The sequence below is a fragment of the Neofelis nebulosa genome, chromosome 11, assembly GCF_028018385.1.
Source record: "Neofelis nebulosa isolate mNeoNeb1 chromosome 11, mNeoNeb1.pri, whole genome shotgun sequence".
NCBI lineage: Eukaryota > Metazoa > Chordata > Mammalia > Carnivora > Felidae > Neofelis > Neofelis nebulosa.
Window position 1 is genome coordinate 81,973,799 of NC_080792.1, and position 24,621 is coordinate 81,998,419.

Consider the following 24,621-nt stretch of genomic DNA (forward strand, 5'->3'; position numbering starts at 1 on the left):
TGAAGGAGAAAGAAGGCTTTTCAAAATGAGGGAGGATGTCCCAGCCCATGGCACGGACCAGTGACACTGTATGCTCTCTCAATCTCTTTTACGATTGGCGAGGTTACCTCCAAATAAATAGGTCAGAGACCACAGCTGATTTTTTGTTGAAAGAATGGGAATAGAGCCTCTCTCAAGCTCCGCACGCCAGAGCAATTGCCAATTTTCGATGATTTACCACCGAAGAGCTTCCATTAACTAGTAAGTTTCCACCAAACGGACTACTCATTTGGACTAAGAGACCCAAAGGAAAAGAAGAAATGCTGTGCAGTTAAAAAACAAACAAACAAACAAACAAACAAACCCAACTTTAGCCTTTCTTCTTGTATAAATATCTGGGGGGGGGGCAGCAGAGAGGAAAGGGGGGTGTTTACACTGCTTCCAGGTGCCTGTACTTATTTGCTAAAAACACTTTTTTGGGGCACCTGGGTGGCGCAGTCGGTTAAGCGTCCGACTTCAGCCAGGTCACGATCTCACGGTCCGTGAGTTCGAGCCCCGTGTCAGGCTCTGGGCTGATGGCTCGGAGCCTGGAGCCTGTTTCCGATTCTGTGTCTCCCTCTCTCTCTGCCCCTCCCCCGTTCATGCTCTGCCTCTCTCTGTCCCAAAAATAAAAAAAAAATAAAAAATTAAAAAAAAAAACACACACTTTTTTCCCCAGGCTCTTCATGACGGGGGGGGGGGGGGGGGGGGGTTGTTTTGATTTAAGAATGCTGTAAGTGAGGTTAAGTGACTCACCCAAGGTCACAAAAAACATTTTAGTGGCACAGCTGGGATCAAAACAGGTCCCCAGGCTGTTCTCCAACTGCTGCTTAGCCAACGAGCCAGGCTGCCTCCTCACAGGACAGTGTCTTCAAACAAATACGGCTTTCCAGAACCATCCCCACTCAAGTGCAACATACGTCCTTTATCGTTTTCAGTACTGGGACTCAGGCTTGCAGGACACAGCTCCCGAACCTAAGCCACCAATCCCTCCACCGTCTCTAACCGGAAGGGAGGCAGCCAGCAAAAAGACTCCCCGTGCTGGCAAGGAGCGTGAGGCCGGGTGGGCGCAGTGCGGCCTCCCACACACGCTCCACGGGGGACGTGGGAGGACGTACAGAACGGCTGACAGAACCGCACCCTCGACAGAGCCACACGCATACAACCATCCCCAAAGCGAAGTCACGGTTCTCTTCTGGTCAATGCTCGCGGCAGCCCAAAGGAGCCTTGCTACGAGGCCTCAGGCCAGGACTGCAAATGCTCGCATTTGTGTGTCAAATCCGGGAAGCTGGTAGCGGCTGCCTACAGCCGGGTGTGGAGAAGGATCCTGAAGCTGAACGCCATCACAAATGCCGCGATGGATTATTAATGCCCAACGCAGGTGTGGGACTGAGGAGTGGCAGCACGTAGGGAACTCATTCGCATCCCTGCCTCAGACAAAACTCTACCCGCCAGCTCCCACTCATCCTTCCAGACTCGGCTGAGAAGTCACGTCCCAGCAGAAAGCCGGCCTGACTCCGGGCCCGGACGAGGTGCCTCTCCCCAGTGTACCATGGCGGGCGCCCTGCTCTCGGCCTCCCCTCACGTCTCCCTGGTTGTTGTGTGGCCGCCTGGGCCGTGTCCCTTGCCAGCCGGGGAGCAAGGGAGGTGTCTGGAGTATTCATACGTGCTTAGTAAATGTTGAATGAATCAATCTACCGACAAACTCAGAAGGCAGAAGTGGTTTAAAGTCTACAAAGCAATTTGGCAGAGGTCCCACATTTCAGGAAACATTTTTTCCCTTAACATGTGGAAGCTTTAAGGACTATTCACATGCTCCATAGTTTAGTAATAACCAAAGAGTACAAATCAATGAAATCAAGAGTATTTACTGTTTTCTATGAAACATGACTGTATTGGATTATGCAATTAACAAAATGAACTCAATCCCACAGTGCAGTCTTTCCGTGGAAAAGCACTACTGTAGACATCAAGTGCAGCTTAAGACGCATCAATTGAAAAATAATGAACGTCTTAATGGACCTTACGAGATACATGCACTACACACTTAAAACTGTTTTCCATACATCTTGGTTAATCACAATCAATAGAGTCAGAGTCAATGATGGTTATGCAGAGTTATTGTAGCTGTGGCCCTTCCCATTATTCCTTGGAGAACCAGAGATGGATAAATGCAGTCATGAGTTCACCAGTATTTATTAAGGATATTCTGGAGCTCCTTCATTAAGGATATAATAAATGTAATGCTCTTCTCCAGTCTCTTATCAATACCTTACCTCAGACTTATTTACCAGAAGAGCATGTATACCTCACAGCAGAAAATAAATAAATTTAGAAGTATTTTTAAAAAGAGGTCCCTAACGGATAATGATCGAATTCCTTATGGGAGACAGTCCAATGTCATAATGAGCCGCAGCACAAAATCTATATAAACCAAGGCTGAAAGGAAACCGGTCAAGAGAAAAAGTTCCTTAAGAAGGAGAAAGATAAAAAGCATGTCCTTACTAAGTATAAGCGAGGGGACATTTATCTAACACATCTTTATCACCGGTCTCTACTTACAAAGCATGTTATCTCAAACGTCTCAAAGCAATCCGCAGGTATTACCCGTTGTTTATACACTCACTTGAAGCTAGCCGAGTAGTAAATCCTGCCTTTGCCATCTTTAGCTCCTGGGTGGAATATATTTTTTAAATGGGGCACACACACGATTTCAGAGGAAAGCCATCTGTGGTACGGTACATGGTCAACCAAAGGGCACTTTTTTAATTACTGGGAAAAAGTGGAGGAAGAGGGGCTAAAAGCAGGGTGTTTCAAGTTCCCTTAGATGTGGGGCTGCATCTGAATCACTATTTTCCTGTGGTTCTTAATTAGAAATGATGAGACAATCGCAAGTGCAAACTGAACCGGACAGGCACACGTTCTATTTTACATGTAGAAACTGGAAGCTCGAAGCTCAGCTTCCCCCCCGCAGACGCCTGGAAGCCCTGGTGTCCAGGTCGTGCGGACATACAGAGCTAATAAAGGTAGAAGCCGGAGCCACGGCCACAAGTCACTTGGCTGCTACAGACCGGTGCCGGCACTCTGGTCACACGTCTGCTCGGGCACTCTTGCCTCAAAGGGAACAGGGGTGGATGGAAACGAGACCACAGGGGAAGGAAGAGTGCTGATATTTTGCCACGCCAAATGCTAGTCCGCCCCTCCAACCACTCTTGGCAGAGGCACCGATCGCGGATCACAGATCAGAGACACTGAGACGCTGTCACCGTTCCTTCCAGCGCAGACAGAGACCGTACGCTAACAAGGCAGATCACATCAGCAGAGGACAGGGCAGGAAAACATCAAGGAGTGTTGAGAAAAACCGCGACACAGAGAGGGGGCTTCAAATCGTTTCAACCAAACGGGGAGGAAAAGGTCCTCGAACGGGGATAGAGAAGCATGCTCTTCCGCAAACCGCAACGCTCCTGGCTTGCGAATCGCGAGTAACAGTGAGGAGGGAGTTTGTTTGAAGACACCACCGTGCACCCGGGCATCTGACAAAAGCGTCTGGGGAGCTAACAGCCTCACGGGGGGCGGCGCACAAGGCCCCCGGCGAGCCCCAGGCTGACGGTGTCCTGCACGTCGTACCTGGGGTTCTCTCCTTCACTAGGTGGCGGTAAAGCCAACCTCCTTCTGGCCCATCACACCTAGACCTACAGCTCAGGTTTACAACGGGGCCTCTCTCAACTCGTGAGGTCCTCTGTTTTCAACGCTCTTCCCTTCCAGAGTGCAACTGGGGACACGAAGAACAGTGGAAGCATCACAAAACAGGCCAGGGATGTTCCCCTAGGCTCATCTCTGATCCGCAGAACTTGAGAAACATTTTAAAATTCTCAGAGCTGTCATCACCAAAAGAAACACAAAGACCACACTTCCTAATCGCGGGTAATCCACAAACCGTCCAGATCACATCTCTTCTTCTAAATACAAGGGAAAGCACACACGAAACCTCAGTTTCAGGAGTCGTACCCCATCACAGAGGAAACACAGCCGGAGGATGAACTCTGACAGACAGGTGGTTTACTGCGTGGAGATTGCTGGCTTCTGAACACAAATTTCTCCTCAGGTTAAAGAAATGGGTGGGGCGCCTGGGTTAAGCATCCGACTTCGGCTCAGGTCACGATCTCGCAGTTCGGGAGTTCAAGCCCCGCGTCGGGCTCTGTGCTGAGAGCCTGGAACCTGCCTCGGAGTCTGTGTCTCCCTCTCTCTCTGCGCCCCCTCCCCACCCCGCCCTGCTCACACTCTGTCTCTCTCTCAAAAATAAACATTTTTTAAAATTTTATTAAAAAAAAAGAAACGGAAGTTTTAGCTGGAAGAACAAGGTATAGGTTGTGTCCGACTAACTCAGTCACAGGTGAAGGAACTTCTACTTTTCCAATCAGCAAAGAAAACAACAGCTGCAGGTGCTTTCCGGGATGCTGCACACCACTGCTAAGCGGCCAAAGAAGACCACAGAAAGGCAAGAAGGGCGGCAACAGGAGCCCGAGCAGTAAGGTACGGAAGATGCGGTCAGAAAGCGCAGGGTCCCAGAAGCAGGGAGTTTTCATTCCGTACACTTTCCTCCAAGGGTCTCGGGTGCCGGGCCCGGTGTAAGGCTCTGAGGGTCCACACGCGCTCGATGCACCACCTCCAGCACGTTACAGCCAACGTGAGGGATACAGCCAACAAGACCCAACACGGCCACGACACGGGAGGGGATGGGCCAAGAAAAGACCGCTGGCCCGTGAGCACCGGTGACCAGTGACAGCGTGTGGCTCGGTGGAAGGGCAGGGATGAAGCCATGCTGCAGGAGGTTAAGACATGAACGTGTCTGCTCGTTACTTATGCACAGACACAAACGAGGGAGGTGTATTCAGGAGGGCAGGCTTGAGGGACGGTTTGGAGACTTCAAGGCAAAAAATTAGACTGGAAAGGAGCTGAGGGTCATCGGGGCATTTCAAAAGTAGTTTCTTGGGGCACCTGGGTGGCTCAGTCGGTTACGCGTCCCACTCTCGGTTTTGGCTCAGGTTATGATCTCGCAGTTTCATAGGTTCGAGCCCTCGAGCTGCTGGCGCAGAGCCTGCTTGGGATTCTCTCGCCCTCTCTCTCTGCCCCTCCCCGACTCACACAGTCTCAGTCTCTATTCAATAAAAAAAAATACAAAAAATATTTTAAAAATAATGATTTCTTAATCTGGAAAATGTGAAAAATTTATTCCTCTAAATCCAGCAATTCCACAAATGGGACTCTAGCCTAGGAAAACGAGGCTAGGGACGTGTCATTCTCTATCCCACACACTTCTATGGAATTTAAAGGCTCTTAATAAGCACGTGTTTTATAATTTTTAAAGAAGACTGGTAGTACGGGCCATCACAGTAGCAAATGAGGACTCGAGAAGGGACCCCTGGCGCCCGGCTCTCCACGTGGACACTGCAGACGAACGGCAGAGCGGCCGTGCACGCACACGCCAGTCCCGGCTCGCCACACCCCTCAGCCTCGGTCAGCCACACAAAACGAGCGTGCTTTGAAACAGTTTCCTCAACAGCTCCTTCCAGGTTTAAAACTACATGATTCCAAGTTTCTTGAAAAGACTAAGAAATCAAAGAACAGACCAGAGAAATTAGGGATTTCTCCAGTTTACCACGTAACATGCGGTATACAGGTGGGATGGGGGTCTGTATATTAAATTGTAGTACTTCTTTCGGACAAAATGACGTACAAGCACTTTGTGGCAGTTAATCAAATATCACATGCCACCCCTAGTTTTAAAAAAGATGCTTACAGGGACACCTGGGTGGCTTAGTCATTTAAGTGTCCGACTCCTGGTTTTGGCTCAGGTCATGACCTCATGGTATGTAAGCTCAAGCACCACGACGGGTTTTGACGGGTTTTGCGTTGACAGTGTGGAGCCTGCTTGGAATTCTCTCTCTCTCCCTCTCTCTCTGCCTTACCCTGCTCTCAAATAAACTAAAAAAAAAAAAAAAAAAAAAAAAAAAAAAAAGCTTACAAATTAACTGCACAGAAAATACAAGGCTGTGAATTATTTCAAAGTAAAGCCACAGCAAAAAACAAAAATGTCAAGGCAAAGCTGTGCTAGAAGCTGCAGACAGTCACTTCCCCAGGAGTCAGGAGGTGGGCAGATATTGGGGTGGGGTTAATACGCCAGGGGCTATAGATGCCCATGGGAGGAGAGAAGACTTGAGTTGGGCCTTAAAGAATGGGGACTGGGTTCTTTTTAGGGTGATGAAAATGTTCTGGATGAGACAGTGGCAGAAGGTTACACAGCCTTGTGAATATACTAGAAATTACTGACTTCTGCAACCTAAAAGGGTACATTTTATGGTGTATGATTTATATCTCAATGTTAAAAAATAAAGAAGACATGGCCAGAGGCAACTGAGGCACCGTGGGAAAAGCCAAAGTTACCCTCAGGAGAGTAATCAGGAGAAAGGTAGGTTGGAAACCAATTTCAAAGGGCTCAGAACATCAGGAAAAGGTAACTTGAAATTACCATCTGTGAGATAGTAAGGGAAGCGAAGACTCATGGGAAAAAGAGCAAAAGACCAAAAGCCCTGAGAATAACATCTGCCTACTCTGCTGGAAGACAAGTCTGAGGGAGGAGGCGTCGTCCAGGTCCCGCTAATTTGAGGTCTGGGTCTCGGGCGGGTTTGAGCGAAAGCGTATTTGAAGGTCACTCTGGTTCTGAGTGAGGCAGAGCAAGGCAGACCCAAGATGGGGTCACCTGCAAGGCTAATCGTAATGCAAATTACTCTAGGCCTTAGCAATGTGACTCCAAAGCAGGAACTTTTACACAGAGGCTTGAAAAAGATGGGAAGAAGCAGGAGGTTTCGTAACAGCCCTTGCTGTCAATTATATGAAACAAACTTAACAGATTTCGGTTTAGCTGTAGGTGCACAAAACTTAAGCCCCGGAACAAATTCCGCCTATGATCAAAGGGAGAGAAAGGAAAAGAAGCAAAACCAGAGAAACACAGGCTAAGGACGGGGGAAAGAGATGGCGAAGTGGCGTCTCTGCAGGCAAGTCCTTGGAGATGCACAGGCTGCACAAAGCCGGGCGAATACGACATCGATCGGGAATGAGGTAACCACAAACACCGCTGTCTCAAATGAAAAGGGATCCAAGATCCGACCCAGAAAACAAGCATCGTAACCACCAGATAAAATTTTAATGATAAACACAAGATGCTCTACGCACAAGCAAGACCGAAGTACCCAATGCCAGGCCGTAAACGCAAGGTTCTCTTAGGAAGAGGAGTCGGGAGGAGCCTCTCTGACCCACAGGTCCCGCTTCATCCTATCGACCCACCAAACTCTGCCACTGCTTTGCGTCGCGCTGGCATCATCTGTAACGTGGAGAAGCCCTCAGGGGAACGGAGAGGCAGGAAAGAAAGGGCTGGCCTCTGGACTCGTGGCCGGCCTGCCCTTGTGAGGTCCGTGTCCAGATCAATTCACACTCGGCTTCTGAGATTAAAGTCCCCTTTAGCCATAATTTCTTCTATGACTCTCAGTCCAAACTCAATATTCTGTCCTCAAAGGCCTCCTGACACACCAGGAGACCCCTTGAAGCTAGAAGGACAGAGGTCCTTTCCAAGTTACCATGGAGTCTTAGAATTTGTGGGCAGAAAGGACCATATGGAACACGAGCTCTTAGGCCCACATTTTAGCAACGAGAGACAGAAGCCAAAAGCCGCACTTCCGTATTTATGGTCCACTCATCTTTCTAAAAACAGTAGTTCTACGGCATTTACAGCAAGGGCATTAACCTCTAAATTGTGGCCAGCAAAACAAAAGCTAAGGAAAAGTGTTCCTCCTGGGCAGATCTTGTTTAAAGCAAACATACTTTTTTTAGGCCCCGCAGATCACGGAACATTTACCTGTTTGGAGTTTCAACTCAAATGGTGTCCTTCAAGGAATGCTTAAGGATCGAGTCTTCTTGGGGCACCTGGGTGGCTCAGTCAGTTAAGCGTCTGACTTTGGCTCAGGTCGTGATCTCACAGTTTGTGAGTTCAAGCACCACATCTGGCTTTCTGCTGACAGCTCAGAGCCTGGAGCCTGCTCTGGACTCTGTGTCTCCCTTGGTCTCTGCCCCTCCCCTGCTTGCCCCCTGTCTTTCAGAAGTAAATAAATAAATAAACATTAAGAATGGGAAGAAGAAGAAAAAAAAAAAAAGGAAAGCGTCCTCTTTAAAGAAAAAGACTACCTACTACCAAGCTGTTCAGGCCAAGGTTTGTTTTTGGTTTCCTCCAAGTAGAAACCTCTCCTAGGGGACTCACCCCAAATTTAACCCAGACTCAGGGTTTTAAGTATTCTGGTCTCCACTTCAAATGTTAAGTATACAATTTGAGACTGTAATTCAAGATGACTTTTTTTTTGTTTATTCATTTTTTCCTGAAAATTTGTTATTTTTTAAATATAATGTATTGTCAAATTGGCTTACATACAACACCCAGTGCTCATCCCAACAAGTGCCCTCCTCCATGCCCATCACCCACTTCCCCCTCTCCCCAAGCCCCCATCAACCCTCAGTTTGTTCTCTGTATTTAAGAGTCTCCGATGGTTTGCCTCCCTCCCTCTCTGTAACTATTTTTTCCCCTTCCCCTCCCCCATGGTCTTCTGTTAAGCTTCTCAAGATCCACGTACGAGTAAAAAACATGAGATCTGTCAAGATTGCTTCTCAATCCAAAGATGAAATAGGTCTCCTCACTGTACATTAAAGAAATACACAAACTGTTTCACGTTTCTGTAGTCAAACAGGAAGAATTCACGAAAGGGGGTTTTGGGACAGAAGCCACTGGAATTTACAGAAGCTAAAATTCAATTTCTTCGTGATGGAGATAACTAAAAAGCCTATTTCAGGACAAGTTAAGCAGCAGATACACACTGTGTGGCGGGGCAGGAAGATTATGTGTGGCCGCGGCCCTTCCTCCTAAAGGCCTCAGAACAAGAGTAAGAGTGGGCTGTTTGTGCCAACACGTATCATTCTTGCTTGACTTTTTTATGTCTTCATAAAATACTGACGGTTTGCCTTAATGAAAATCTAACCTAACACGCCACAAGAGTGATTTAAAAGCCAGGAAAGACATATGGAGACAAATGGACTGTAGCTCTAGGCTACACCGCGCGCTTCTCACCACCAACTTCAGACTCCGATCCCAGACGGCAGAATCACGGAGAGTGTCCGTCTCAAACCCGGGCTGAGGCGGGAAGGTACACGCTCTCAGGGGAAGATCGTGGCACTGGGACTCAGAGGGTGGCGCGTGAGAAACGAAAGACCTTAAGATGAAGAGTTAATTACTATGTGAAAAATGGTTTTTGCTTACCCGGCAATGACAACGCCGTCATGGGAATGCACGTCACACAAAACCGCATCGGGAACATGCTCCAGTTCGCTCACGGCACCTTTGCGATTCTGCATAAGGAGAAGGGGGATGCAGTTGGTCGTACTCTCGGGACACCCCGACGGCAGCACTCCGCGCTCAGCTACGCTCCACGGCCGTGTCTTACCACGGGTATCGTGCTCAAAGTCACCGGGGCGTTCCACAGGACCACGAGGACAGCTAATCTGCTAAGGCATTTACGAGTTACCCCCCACAAGAAGACCGTGAACCCGGGGGCACGGCCGTGGGAGACGCTGCTCCGCGCTCAGGGGGGTTACAGGCTAGAAAGGCAAGGCGTGCGCTCCACTAGGCTGGCGGGGGCACGTATCTGAAGAAACACAAAGTCTGTTTCGAAAGCGTAGTTCCGAGGACAGAAGGTATTTAAGGGTGTTTTACGTGCCAACAGCCCTTACGAACACTCAGAGGATACGATGAGAGAGTACACACAGAGACAAAAGTCAGGGTGGGGAAAGGAAGAAGACCGCAAGGTCAGAGGTTCGTGGAATTGGTATTTTTAAAGGGAACCCTAAAGCCCAGGATACGTGTGGTTCCTGAGACTAGGTGGCAGGTAGCAGATGGGTTTTCCACCGTATGGACTCTGGTGACTTTTGAGTCACTTGTACAAAGATCATCATGCCGGCCACAGGCCAGGCTGTACGGGAGGAGCATTCAACAGTCATCCTCGCCACTACCCTATGAGCAGGCTACCATCGGCCCCCACTTTAGAGAGGGGAGAACGGGGGCATCCGAAGGGAAAGCAACTTGCTCTAACACCACCTTTCATGTTTCGATGGAGCTTTCTTTCTAGAATCACAGTAAGGATCCCACCATCACAGTCAGGGCAGGATTCCCCATTTCACATTTCACTTTCGTAGTCCTCACTGTTAACAGGGCCAGGAAAGGGGCTGAGCCATCTGACTCCAGTCCACTAATTCATTTATCAAGCGCTAACCAAACAAATGGCTTTATACTTGCTAAAGACAACCAGACGTTCCAGTCAACTGTATGTGACTTGCAGCGGTTATGGAGGGCCAGATGCCTGGAGGCAGGGCTCCGGACACCTTCACTGCTGCCACCTCCAGCGGATGAGGAGGTACCTGCCCCCCTCTGGGGCTTTCTCCACCACCAAAGAGGAAGCAGAAAACTTAGCGGCTGCGCTCTCTCAGGGTCTGACGGCTTGGAATTCGAGCCGATGTACACAGACCATTGCAGCACCCATGTGCACACGTCAAAATATCCCTCCTTCCCGGAAGGAAAGGCCCCAGTTCAAGCTAACTCACCAGCTCTCCTTCAATTCCAGCCCTTCCTGCCAGGCTCGGGCCCAGCTCGTCTAAGCAGCTCTGTCAAACCCTCACAGCTGCCTCTCACCGACCTCCCTCATGCAGGCCCGGCCAAGCACATGGGCAAGAAGGCTGGGTGGGGAGGGGTCTCCACACGAGGCTATCATCTGGTGAGCACACAGCTGCGGGGCCAGGGTGCTTTTTGCTCAGAGGTGTCTTAACAGCCTATGAAAGGATACCTACGCTCGTTCCCCTTGGAAAGGCAGTTCTCAGCCGGGGGCCGTTGTGCCCCTGCCCCAAGGGACATCTGACACGCCTGAAGCCATCTGTGGCTGTCACGACGTGGGGTGGGTGGAGGATGCTATTGGCACCCACTGGGTAGAGGTTAAGGAAGCTGCTCAACATGCTACCGCACACACAGGACAGCCCCCACCGAAGGAATTGTCTGGCCCCTAATGCGAGGTTGAGAAACACTGCTCCTATTCGCTTGGCTAGAAACTGTGAGTTTACCCAGACCAAGAGCATCGGTCACTAATGAGGTTATGAGGTGACCGAGGACGGACCCGCACACAGGCAACGGGTCGCCGTCAGTAATGAGCAAAAGCCTGTGATCTCAGAGTCCGTTAGGATGGACCTTTACAGGAGTGGAGGCAGGAGGTGTGGTTCCACCGCTGCCCTACGAGGGGGTCTCCAGCGACCAGTAGGAAGGAGGGCCGCCACCGCACTGTGGTCTTGTCAGGCCTCGAACAGCTTTACGTAACGCCGTTCTTGACAGCGATTTCCTACAGAAACACAGCACCGTGCAAATTCTTAGCTGTGATCTAATATTTCTGTAGAGATTTTGAAGTGATAAATGCTATGGAAGCAAGCCAGTGGGTTATGTGAGGGGAGAGAAGACAGGACTCAGACACGTTTAACAACCTCCCTCGCAGTCACTGGAAATCGCATTTGCGGCACTGCTTTCGTATTCAGGTGGTGCTTTTGCTTTGTTGATGCGTCAGGGGTCAGGGTCGGTGAAAGTGAAAGGGGACTGCACTGAGCACGAGCCATCCGAGGGGAGGGGGCGGCACCCCAACCTCACCCCTCCTCTCCTAGAGAACAGGATGCTCCCCAACAGCGCGGTTGCAAATGGGGGCAGATACCCTAATGGCGAGCAAAACGGGCAACGAACCACCGGCGGCCGACAGGAGGCTCACTGCACTCCTCTTTGCTTTTGGCAGTTAGTTGGCCTCAGGCCGTAATCGGAGGGCCTGCGGGGGGGGGGGGGGGGGGGGGCGGTTAATGCGGGGCCTGGATTCCCTCGTCCTTGCCGGCTATTCTTCAGTACAGGTAATGAGATTGGCCACCGCCTACCTTCCAGTTGGTTCTTAACATGTGTTCCTTGGCTCGGCACTCTTGGAAGATGAGCTTCCAGCACGAGTAATCAGAGATGCTGCTCTCGGGAAGGTGCCCTTCCTGCCGGCACAGCCGGTACCAAAGCACTTCGTCTTCGGCAATCACCTTCCACGTCTTGCTCACCTAAAACGGCACAAGTGACACAAATGTCGAATTCTGCAATTAGAGAAGCCCCTCGCCATCCAAAAATCAATCAACACCTTTATTACTACCCCGAGTTTATGGCAGTATAAAACGTCTCATTAACAAAACATTCTGAGGTGGAAAAGAAATACAAGCAAACGTTTCCAGTTTTATTTTTCGAGATTTCCAAACTGTTGCTCTATCGTTTCATACCACATGTTAGATGCCTTGGTTAAATTATTATATAACATGTAAGGAAATTATTATATAACATGTAAGGAAAAAAATACACAAATACATAAACGGCAAAAAATATAAACTGCGACTGTACAGTTTTTCAGACCAGAATGTCTTCTCTTTCTTTTTACCAATAGGCACGTGTATTTCTTTCCTTTTCTTTCTTTCTTTTCCTTCTTTCTTTCTTTTTTTTTTTTTTTTTATATTTCTTCTTATACAAGTGGAGACTGACTGTCTCTGAAATAAAAGGCTGTAAGAAAATCAATATCCATAACTCAACACTTCTGGTCATATGAGAAATTCAAATTTATATTATGTAGAAAAACTTAGACTTTAAGTGGATAGACTAAAAAAAATTTTTACACACAACTCAAGCTGTTCACCAGGACCATAACATCTGATAGAGAGAAATTAATGTTCTGTCTGGACTGAATTTCAAACCCCAACAGTATCCAGAGGAAATGGCCATTTTTGCTATTAGTATTCTGTCCTACAAACCTAACTCAGGGGACAAAGCATTTACTTCTTCACGGGATACCGTACAAAGTTGTACAAAAGGTGGACTCTGTTGGCAAGATGAGAGAATGATCCAGCAAATCGACATGATCTTGAGTCTGTGGGGTCAAGTGCTTAACACCTGCCGCCCGGCTAAAGGCTGAGACTCATTTCTAATAAAGTGAAGGTCATGGCCACTGGTTTACAGTAACCTGTGCTCCTGAACACTCCCTTGGGGCCACTTCGAGACGTGGAATACATAGACAGAAGAGAGAACGCGAGACAAAGTAGGCGAGAGTGCACACAGCAAATGTCTCATTAGGGTTCCTCGTTTGAAGAAGTACCAACAGGTAGTTCACTTTTAGGGTGGCGGAATAAAGAACTCCAAAAATCTGCTCCCACATTCAAGCAACAAGAATACTGCCAAAAGTTGTCAGAACCAACTTTTTCAGAACTCTGGAAATTAACTAAAGACTTTCAACATCCCGAGGAGCATTCATTCGAGAAAAATGTTTTCATCTTGGTAAGGGCAACTACCTCCATGTTGTTTTAATTTGCACTAATCCCATCCTCCTCTTCCGGCACCGCAGGCAGCTCCACGGTAACCTTGAAAAACAACAGCCTCGCAACTATGGTGGCCGTGAAAACCAGCAGCCCGGAAGACACCGAAGGGGCCAGATGGCTTCACAGGTGCCCAAAATGCCATCCCCAGGGAACGGTCACCGTTTGACCTGTGAGACAGCCTGCTGGAAAGCTCTCTTCCGGAGGCTTGTCTTTATCTGACCCGACTCAAAGCTTCCTCTGCCTCACCTCCAGGGCATTTGTCCCAAACAGTAAGGGAGAACTGGTTAAGGTTGTGGCTGCCCGAGGTACCATGACCATCCGGGGGCTACAAAGAGTTGACCTAAACCTTAAAAGGGAAACCTGGGGAATGGGATGTCCATAAGGGGCTTGGAAAGGCTCCCACAGATTTCTGGGAGTCAGTGTCATGCACCTGTATAGGACTGTGTGTGCGCCCAGAAAAGGGATCAGAAGGCCCTGACCTCTCACTCTGGCTAAACTTGAAGCTTTGCACAGCATGATGTGAAGGCTAAAACAGAGTTGTGAACTGCTGGCACAATGAAAGCATGCCCCAACATACAGAAAGCAACTCAGCAAAAGATGGAGATTTATTGCTTCAACATATTTAAGGAAACCTCTGTCCAATCACTAACCACTCAGCTAAATGAGCAGAGATTTCAGTGGTCACACATGACAGAAAATACAAACCAGAGTATTAGTCCAGAAAAGTCACTAAAAAATAGCAGCAATAACAAACAGCAACAACTAACTCTCCAGAAGAGAGTGAATCACATTTTAAAGGAGTCGTCACATTTTAAAAGTCCAGTTTTTAAACACAAAATGTAGACACATGCAAAGAAACAGTAAAGAATGAACCATATATGGAAAGAAAAAGCAGCCTGAGCAAGTCCAGACTTTGGACTTATTAAACTAAGACTTTAAGTCAGCTATTATAAATATGTTCAAAACACTAAAGGAAAGCATGTCTAGAAGAATAAAAGTTATAAGCACAATGTTTCACCAAGTAGAAAATAGTGATAAAGAAACTTAAAAAAAAACACAAGTTTTAAAGTCAAAAAGCACAGTAACTGAAATAAAAAATTCAATAGAGGGGCTCAACAGATTTGAGCTAACAGAATAATCAGCAAACTCAAGGTCAATTAAGATTATCCAGTCTAGGGGCATCTGGGTGGCTTAGTGGGTGGGGTGTCCAGCTTCGGCTCAGATCATGATCTCGTGGTTCAGGAGTTCAAGCCCCGCATTGGACTCTCTGTTGTCAGCACAGAGCCTGCTTCGGTTCCTCTGTCCCCCCTCTCTCTCTGCCCCTCATCAGCTCGTTCTGTCTCTCTCCCTTCCCCTCTCCCCCCCCCCCCCACTTTCGGAATAAATAAACTTAAAAAAAAAATTTATCCAGTCTAAGGAAAAAAAAAAAAAAAGGACAAAAGAACCCCCCTTCCCAAAATTAACAAAATTAACAGAACCTCAGAGACCTACTGGATACCATCCAAGTGGATCAACAAAGGCATTATGGGAGTCCTATAAGGGAAGGAGAAAGGGGTAGAAGGAACATCTGAAGAAATAATGGCTAGAAACTTTCCAAACATGATGAAAAACATTGATCCACACACTAAAGCAGCTCACTGAACTCCATGAAGGATAAACTCAAAGAGATTCACACCTAGACACATCATAGTCAAACTGTTGAAAACTGGAAAGCAACAAAAGAAAAAGACACATTGTGTGTTCTTCTCATTAAAAATTAGGGAGGTCAGAAAGCAGTCGGCTGGCATATTCAAAGTGCTAAAGGAAGAGACTGCCAACCAGTAACTGCATCTAGCGAAACTATCCCCCCAAAATAAGAGAGAAATTATTCCAAGATAAATAAAAATAAGATAATTCATCACTAGTAGACTTGTCCTACAAGAAATACCAAGGGAGTCCTTTAGGCTAAAATACAAAGGACACCAGACAGGAACTCAACCCACATAAATAAAGAAAGCAAACCAGTAAAGGTCATTACAAGAGTAAATATAAAAGACAGTATAAATATAGTTTTGCTTGCAACGCTTTTCTTTTACCTAATTAAAAAGATAACTGCCTAAAGTATAAAGTTGTGTTGAAAGGCTTTTAACAATAAAGACATAATTTGTATGAAATAATAGTTCAAACAAGGGAGAAAGAATGAAGTTCTATCGTAGCAGTTTTGCTATACTATTGAAAGTAAATTGGCATTAATACAAACTAGATTGTTTCAAGACGTCAGTTGTAATCCCTGGGCAATCATTAAGAAAAAAAACTTTAAAAAGAGTAGCAAAAGATAAAAGGAATTAAAATTTCTAGCATACTATGCTAGAAAAAGGTCTACTTAAACACAAAAGGAGGCAGTAATGAAGAGAAAGAGGAACGAAAATGACATAAGACATACAGAAAACAAATAGCAAAATGGCAGATATAAATGCTTCCTTATCAATAATTATATTAAATGGAAATGGACTAAGCACTCCAAGCAAAAGACAGAGATTGGTGGTATAAATAAACATGACCTAAGGATATGCTGACTACAAGATAACTACATACTTTTTTTTTTTTTTTTTTTTAAGTAGGCTTCACTCCCAGTGTGGGGCTTGAACTCACAACCCTGAGATCAAGACCTGAGCTGAGATCAAGAGTCGGACACTTAACTGACTGAGCTGCCCAGATGTCCCCATACATTTTTTTTAAGTAAACTCTGCACCCAACGTGGGGGTCAAACTCACAACCCCGAGATCAAGAGTCACATGCTCTACCAACGGAGACAACCAGGTACCCTGAGACACACATACTTTAGATCCACACACACAAACAGTAGAAGGATAGAAAAAGGTATAACTTGTAAGCAGTACCTGAAAGAGAGCTAGAGTGCATATACCAATACCACTTAAAGTAATTTTTAAGACAAAAATGATTACTAGAGACAAAAGATATTTTTATAATGAGGGTCAATCCATCACAAAAACCTAACAATTGTAAACATATATTCCTAACAACAAAGCCCCCAAACACAAGCAAAAAAATGAAAAAACTGAAGAAATGGATAATCGGACTCCAATACCCACTTTCGATAAAAGACAGAATAAGTAGAGTATCTATCAACAAGAAAATAGAAGAACCCAACACTATAAACCAACTAGACATAAGAGACATCCATGGAACACTCTACTCAACAGCAATTTGAGCATTATTCTCAAGTGCAATGGAACACTCTACAGGATACCAGGCTATAAAACAAATCTCAATAAATTCAAAAGAACCAAGATTATACGAAGTATGTTCTCTGACCACAGTGGAGTGAAAATCAGAAATTGATAAAAGGAGGAAATATGGGAAATTCACAAATGTGTGGAAATTAAACAACACACTAACAAACGTTAACATGCTAAACAACCAATGTGTCAAAGAAGAAACTGCAGAAGAAACTAGAAAATAATCTGCAGTGAGTGAGAATAACAGAACGTTCAAAACTTATGAGGCACAGTGAAGGCAGTGCTTAGAGAAAAATGTATAGCTATAAATTCCCATATTTTAAAAAATCTAAAATCTATAACCTAGCCTTCCAGAGGCTAGGTTAGAAAAAAAGAAAACTAAACCCAAGAAGAAAATAAAAATTACAACAGAAACAGGGTGCCTGGGTGGCTCAGTTCGTTGAGCATCCGACTTCAGCTCCGAGCATGATCTCATGGTTCAGGAGTTTGAGGCCCACATCCGGCTCGCTGCTGTCAGCACAAAACCTGCTTTGGATCCTCTGCTCTGTCCCCTTCTCTCTCTACCCCTCCCGGCTTGTGCTCACTCTCTCAAAAATAAACATTAAAAAAAATTTACACACACACAAATTACAACAGAAATAAGTGAAACAAAAAGAAAATGAAGTAAAAACTGGTTACTTGCAAAGATCACCAAAATTTACAAACCTTTAGCTAGACTGACCAAATGGGGGCATGGGTGTGGAGAAGGCTCAAATTCCTAAACCCAAGGAGAGGGGCCATCACTATCGACAACCACAAAAACGAAAAGCATTATAAAGGGACACTATGAACAATTTATATGCCAAAACTAGGTGATTATAGGCAAATGCTTAGAAAAAGACACAAAGTACTGAAGTTAACTCGAGAGGATGGAAAATCTGTATAGACCTACAAGAGGTTACATTAGTGATTAAAACAACAACAACAACAACAACAACAACAACAACAACAACAACTTAGCACAAAGCAAAGTCCAAGCCTAGATGACATCACTGGTAAATTCTAAATGTTTGAAAAGAATTTTTAAAATGGTTAAAACTAAGTTAAAAGAACTTTTAAAAGAATTAACTCTTACCAAATGTTTTAAAAGATTAATGAATTAACCAATCATTCACAAATTCTTCCAAAAACAAAACAAAAGAGGAGGGAACACTTCCCAACACCTTCTACGAGGCTAGGATTTCTCTGATATCCAAACCAGACAAAGACCTCACAAGAAAACTACAAACCAATAATTCCTGATGTGATGAACATACGTAAAAAATCTTCAACAAAACCCTAGCAAACTGAATCCAGCTATGTACAACAAGGGTAGTACGTCATAACCCTGTGCAATTTGTCTCAGGAATGCAGAGTCAGTTTTAACACACAAATATCAAGGCGATATCCTGGTACTAGGGTCAAGGACAAAAACCACATGCAGTTCTCAGATTAACAAACACTTTAAAATTAAAGTGAGTTCATTATATTCAAAATAAATCTGTACTATACAAAAGAGTTCCTTTACATAATGATGTCCCTAAAGAGCCCTAAAGTGATAGGGATATAAAAATAAATTTGATCAACTTTTTAGGAAGGCGTTCAAGGTCACCTGTATTATCCAAGGAGCAGCGAGATATAATAGAAAACCAGTTACACTTGGGGTGAAAAAAACCCCAAACCTCAGATTCTTGTGTCCAGTCTTTCACTAACTAGCTGCGGGACTGTGACAAGGTCACTAGGCTTTTCCGCACCGCTTTCCTCCTCAGTGGTGGGGGGGAATCCGACACCCTAAAATGTCTCTTGCAACACTAAACTATGACCTTGGGGCCTTGGTTTTCTCATCCTCCAAATGTGAGCCACCATATCCCACCACCCACAGAGCTGTTGTGCATCTCAAAGGGTTCAAGTGTTGTGCAAGTGTAATTCTTTACACACAGGTCACACACTACGCAGGTCACCACCGATAACACTACAGGATACAGCTCCTTATTGTAAACTTACGCTGCTCCAATTACTTTAAAGAAGCCATTTGCTTTTTATTTTTACAAATAACTTTTATTAAATCTATAGTGGGGTGCTACTTGTTCCACGGCAGCAGAAAGAGGCTAGAACTTAGAAGTAAAAGTTAGTCTGAGGGGCGCCTGGGTGACTCAGTCAGTTAATTAAGCGTCTGACTTTGGCTCAGGTCATAATCTCACAGTTGGTGAGTTCGAGCCCCACGTCAGGTTCTGTGCCAACAGCTCAGAGCCTGGGGCCTGCTTCAGATTCTGTGTGTGTGTGTGTGTGTGTGTGTGTGTGTGTGTGTGTGTCTGCCCCTCCCCCACTCACGCTGTCTCTGTCTCTCAAAAGACAGACATTAAAAAAATAATTTAAAAAAATAATTTAAAAAAATAAGTAAAAATTAGTCAGAATCCAAGAACTCGGGTTGTTTCAGTGTCAAAATTTCTGATTTTCCATCTCGAGCAGACTATATTAAAAACATTCCTTAGGATACCTTATTCAACTGAAAGGACACTAAAAGTGTCCAAGGGACACTGACCCACAGAACATTCTTGTGATGGCACACTGAAATTCTGGCTTCCTTGATTACATTTTTGCTGTGCATGCGGGCATGTAAGCTCTAGGTGTGACAAACAATCATGTCACCTAGGTCACCTTCCCTTTAGGCACGGGCACTCTGCGTGGAAGGCACAGCGTCAGAAATTAGACCAGGTGGCACAAAGTAGTACGAGGCTCCAATCACTTTTCTGAACCAAAGTGCCACACCATGATGCAGCAGGGGTCACACTGGCTCCAGCGTTCGATTGTTTAGGAACTGAAGAAGAGAGGTCCCGGAGACCAACCGGGGCAACTCCCCACCCCAGGAAGGGCTCCTCCTGGCAGCCCTGCTTGGGGAGAGGCTTCTGCAGAGAGCTGACCCTCACATCGGGCTGATCGACCGCAAAGCAGTCTGGCTATTAGGAAGTACTTCCTCCCTTTCCTTAGTAAAGGGATTCCACCCATGGCCCTAATTTTGCCTTTCTGAAGAAATCTCTCTTCCTTCTTCCACCTGATAGTTCTTCAAAAGGCTGAAGATACCATCATGATTCCCCTTAGTCATCTCGTAGGTCTAACTATTGTCCATTTCTTCAACTAACTGCCCTAGGACTAGACTGGTTCGTGTACCCATGATCTCTGAACGTACCCTAGTATTTAGGCATATAAAGTAACGCCCTTCACATGTGGTACTCAGGATAGAACACTATCCCAAATGTGGGCTGTCGAGTGCCACAAACAGGAGGATTTTATCAGGCGCTAATTTGCTGCTTCACTTGTAAATAAATACACCATCGTGGCTACTAAACTCACAGTGCACCAAACCTTCTGGAGTCTGTTTAGTTAATTAAACATTTAAGGCAAACAACAACAAAAATGCTACAAACACCTGTGGACTCACCATCCCACTTAAGATACTGATAAGTTTAAGGTCCCACGGGGCACCTGGGTGGCTCAGTCAGCTGAGCGTCCGACTGCGGCTCAGGTCATGATCTCACAGCTCTCGAGTTCGAGCCCCGGGTTGGGCTCTGTGCTGACAGCTCAGAGCCTGGAGCCTGCTTCGGCTGCTGTGTCTCCCTCTCTCTCTCTGCCCCTAACCCACTCGCATTCTGTCTCTGTCTCTCTCAAAAATAAATAAACATTAAAAATATTTTTTAAATAAATAAAATAAAAATAAATAAAAATAATAAAGTCCTGTACATTTCTGATGCACATACTCTCCCCTGCGTCAAGGGTAATCTGAATTTGGTGTTCATCATTCTTCAGAGTTTTTTTGTTTTTTTTAAACACAAACGGCAATTAAAGTCCCTACCTCTTACTTTCACTGTATGTTTTTTTTAATATAATTTTAAAGCCCATTTTAAACCCCAGCTCACTGTACCCACCCCCTTCCCAGCATTTTAGCGCATCCCTGAATCCCAATTCTGTCATCTGTTGCGTTAGCTACTTCTCCCATACACAACTCTTCTGCAAAATATGGTCTGCGGGCCTTTGCGTCTTACTTACAAAAAAAAAAGTTAACCAGGATGGGGCTGAGGACAGAGCCCGTGGCAAACCACTATAGCCCTCCCCCCCCACCAAGGCTGACATGGGTCCATTAAGAAGCCCACCCCAGGCCTGGCCACAGCATCAGTTACAAATCCACTTACCCACACTTCTCCACCTTAGCCAGGAGGGCATCAGGGAAACCAACCCTCACCTGATCACAAGTGGTCAGGCCATAAAGAATGGGAGAGCGACTCTGTAACACCGAAGCTCCAGTTCTGACGAGACAGAACAGCACGGTTTTAATTTTGGACGTGTTTGGTCCACAGCTGAGCCTGCCCCTGCCACGAGCGGTGTCTGTCCATCTGTCTGTGCCAGAGTTGAGTCTGAGCACCGGGCAATCACGAAGAGCAGAGAGGGACGGACCAACGTGAGCTGTGAGGGAGCCAAGCCACAACTCAAATGGTTCCAGAGCAGAATCACCTCCCTACCAGACCTCTGGGATTCGGGGTTAAATAAAGTAGAAGATCAGGGCTAACAGCCAGCAGCCCTAATGGGTCCTCAAAGGCAGCAAGTGCTAACTAAACACAGGGCAGCTGCCCTCTGATCTGGGGATACGTGAGCCTTTTCGGTCAAAATTATAAAATGTAAAATGTTGTAAAAACTATGAAATGTACCTGGACAAAAGACTCGGAGTAGCTGAGACAGAATATAAACGGTAGGCATTATTGCACAGACTGGCACTTTCCAAAGCATGTTCAGTAAAACAACAGCTCCTCAGGGGGGGTTAATAATGTTACTTTTAAAAAGGATTCCATGGTCGGGGTGCCTGGGTGGCTCAATCGGTTGAGCGTCCGACTTCGGCTCAGCTCATGATCTCACAGTCTGTGGGTTCGGGCTCTGTGCTGACAGCTCGGAGCCTGGAGCTACTTCGGGTTCTGTGTCTCCCTCTCTCTCTGCCCCTTCCCCACTCATTCTCTCTCTGTCTCTCTCTCAAAAATAAACATTAAAAAAATTTTTTTAAAGGATTCCATGGTCAGAGGAGTTTGGGGAACACTGGTTTAAACAAAACTCAGCAGGGCTATTCGCCGAAGAACTTCTGAGAGCTTTTAACCAACTGACACGTGCTGGAGCTCTCTCAGAAGGATGGGATACGCTGCGTTCCTCAAACTTACTTGGCTCCTGAACGCTTCCTGCAAGAACAGTCTGAGAGCTTTAGTGCTCTGCAGAAGACACTGGAGAGAACACCACTATGGGTTACTGGTGACCTGATTAAGGTCTGTGCTGGCCACAAGGAGCAGCAATTCTCCACCTGCCAGCTCAATCTGCCAAACAGACCCCCTTTGCAGCACACTTCTCCCCTGTGGTGGGGAAGCTACAGGGAAAGGTTTTGGTCTCTGCCTTTGCAGTCAGGTTGGATCCCAAGCCTGGACCAAGTGTGGGACAATATTTTTAACTCTCTAGTGCAAAAATTAGCTATAGGACATTTGTTCCTTGTTGTTAGTTTATTTTATTTTTTTAATTTTTTTTAACGTTTATTTATTTTTGAGACAGAGAGAGACAGAGCATGAACGGGGGAGGGGCAGAGAGAGAGGGAGACACAGAATCGGAAGCAGGCTCCAGGCTCTGAGCCACCAGCCCAGAGCCGACGCGGGGCTCAAACTCACGGACCGCGAGATCGTGACCTGAGCCGAAGTCGGACGCTTCACCGACTGAGCCACCCAGGCGCCCCTGTTGTTCTTTTAACTAGATGGAGCCACTGAATCAGCGGCAGCGTTTGAAGAAAACCCAAATCCGATGCTCAGTGATTACAAACTAGAAGATACCAGTTAAAATAAACATTCTGGAATAGTTTTCATGAGATCTACTAAACCATACAGTTCTCAGCCACATTAAAATGGAGGAACTTTTTTCTCAGTGAGACCTTCAAGAAGTCCCCCATACATGAGACCTTAAAAGCACCGGAAGCAGAAAACAGGTTTTTCTCTCCCCTTCAAAGAAAATGCCAAATCACTTTAAACAACATGACCTGAAATTTGTATAACAGGGTTTTGGGATGAAAAAGGGAGAACAAAAAGTTGATGTTTCGGTACATCACTCCCACTGCTAGCCCCTAGATCACAGGGCTTATTCTGTGGAAAGTAATATTCAGGATAAAGTTTAAATCCCGGATAACCAACAATAATCTCTTTGAGGGATTTACAAAAACTAGAGGCGAGAGTTCCTTCCAAAAAGGGATCAGGACTATACCTACAGTTAGGTATTAAACACAGAAACGTGCCAACAATTTCTTTGGCAAACTGTAAAGGGAGGGTGCTTTTTCTCTCTTCTTTTAAAGGAGCACAAAAAGGACGGGTTTTAAGAATTTCTTTTAATCCTGAAAGGAAAACCAAAACAAAATAATAAGACCTAAACTTTCACAATTTTAAAGATTCTCACCAAAAAGAAAGCTAAAAGTTTAAATTTCTTACATTAAATTAAATCTTGCAAGTTTATAAGCCTGAATTTTCCAAAGGCCTAATGGTCTTCAATACGCCAGGACTGGAATGGCTCTGCCCAGTAAAAGCCCCATTGAGTGAGCCTCAGCTGTGAGAATTTGCTAATAAAAGTGTCTCCAGCATTTTGCTTTATAGCACCACTGTGAATTACAGCATCAAAAAAAAAAAAAAAAAAAAAAAAAGCAAGCAAGCCCTTGGCTCAAAAACTAGCTTTATTAAAAAAAAAAAAAAAAACTAGCTTGATTAACTCTGCCTGGATTAGGGTTACCAGTGAGGCCCATGACAAGGGGAAAAGCATCATTGTTCTAGTCACATGTTCACGAATCAAGTCTATTTGGGGAAGATACACCTTGCACAGACAGTTCTACATACACTCATTATCTCAATTTCCTTATCTCCTTTTTCCCCATTCACTCTCAAACCTGCTCACCCTAGCCCCAGACTCACCCCGTGTGCACCATGCCACGGACTCTGGTCAAGGTTGCCCGTGACCTCCAAGGTGCTAAATCCAATGGCTACTTCTCAGTCCTCCTCTCGCTTGACTGACGGTTGCACTTAACCCTCTGATCGCCGTCTCCTCCTCGAAAAGGTCATCCCTTGGTTCCAGGGGACCGTGTGCTCTGGGTTTCTCCCCACGTCACAGGGACCGCCTTCTCCAATGCCTCATCTTGGCCTCTCACCACTGTGGTGTGACAGGGCTCAATCCCTGAGTCCCCCACCCCCTTCGCTCACTTCCCTGATGACCTCGTCCAGTTTCCTGGACTTAAATGCCAATGATGAGCTCACGGCTCCCCAATTCCTATCCCCCTCCAGCCTCACATCTCACTACTGATCTTCCCCCAAAACTTGGTCATCTCACGGTCTCCCCCTGGTCGGTGACCACAATCTCGTCTGTGCGGTTGTTGAGGCCAAACAAACAGAGTCCCGGCCAACTCCTCTTTCTCTCCCCCTTCCGTTGCCATTGGCAATCCCGACTTCGCCCACATCTACTGGTACCACGCGCTCCAAGCCACCATCTTCTCTCGTCTGGGTTATTTGAGTAGCTCACTCACGGGTCTCCCTGCTGCATCCTTGTCCCCCTTCAGGTCCGGTCTCCACACAGCAACCGAGATGATCCCGCTCAGAAGGGAAGTCAGACCTTGTAACTACTCTGCTCAAAGCACTCGAATGGCTTCCCGCCTCATTCCGAATAAACGTTCAAGTTATTTTGACAGACTTAAGTGCCTTTCACATTTTGACTATTTCTTCTTCTCTTATCCCCATCTGCTCATTATACCTTCACCCCTATTGGTTTCCTGTTGGTGCTCTAACAAATT

General features: G+C 46.0%; 1 protein-coding gene across 3 annotated transcripts in view; it reads right to left on the reverse strand.

The window, feature by feature from the left end:
* Positions 1-24,621, reverse strand: part of FBXW8 (F-box and WD repeat domain containing 8) — a 125,986-nt gene that overhangs the window by 73,560 nt on the left and 27,805 nt on the right. For all 3 annotated transcript variants that reach the window (XM_058691160.1, XM_058691158.1, XM_058691159.1), the window contains exons 3-4: positions 12,067-12,231; positions 9,377-9,465 (exon numbers count right to left, since the gene is read on the reverse strand). In XM_058691160.1, the coding sequence (XP_058547143.1) occupies positions 9,377-9,465; positions 12,067-12,231 (254 nt within the window). The remainder of the gene's footprint in view (positions 1-9,376; positions 9,466-12,066; positions 12,232-24,621) is intronic.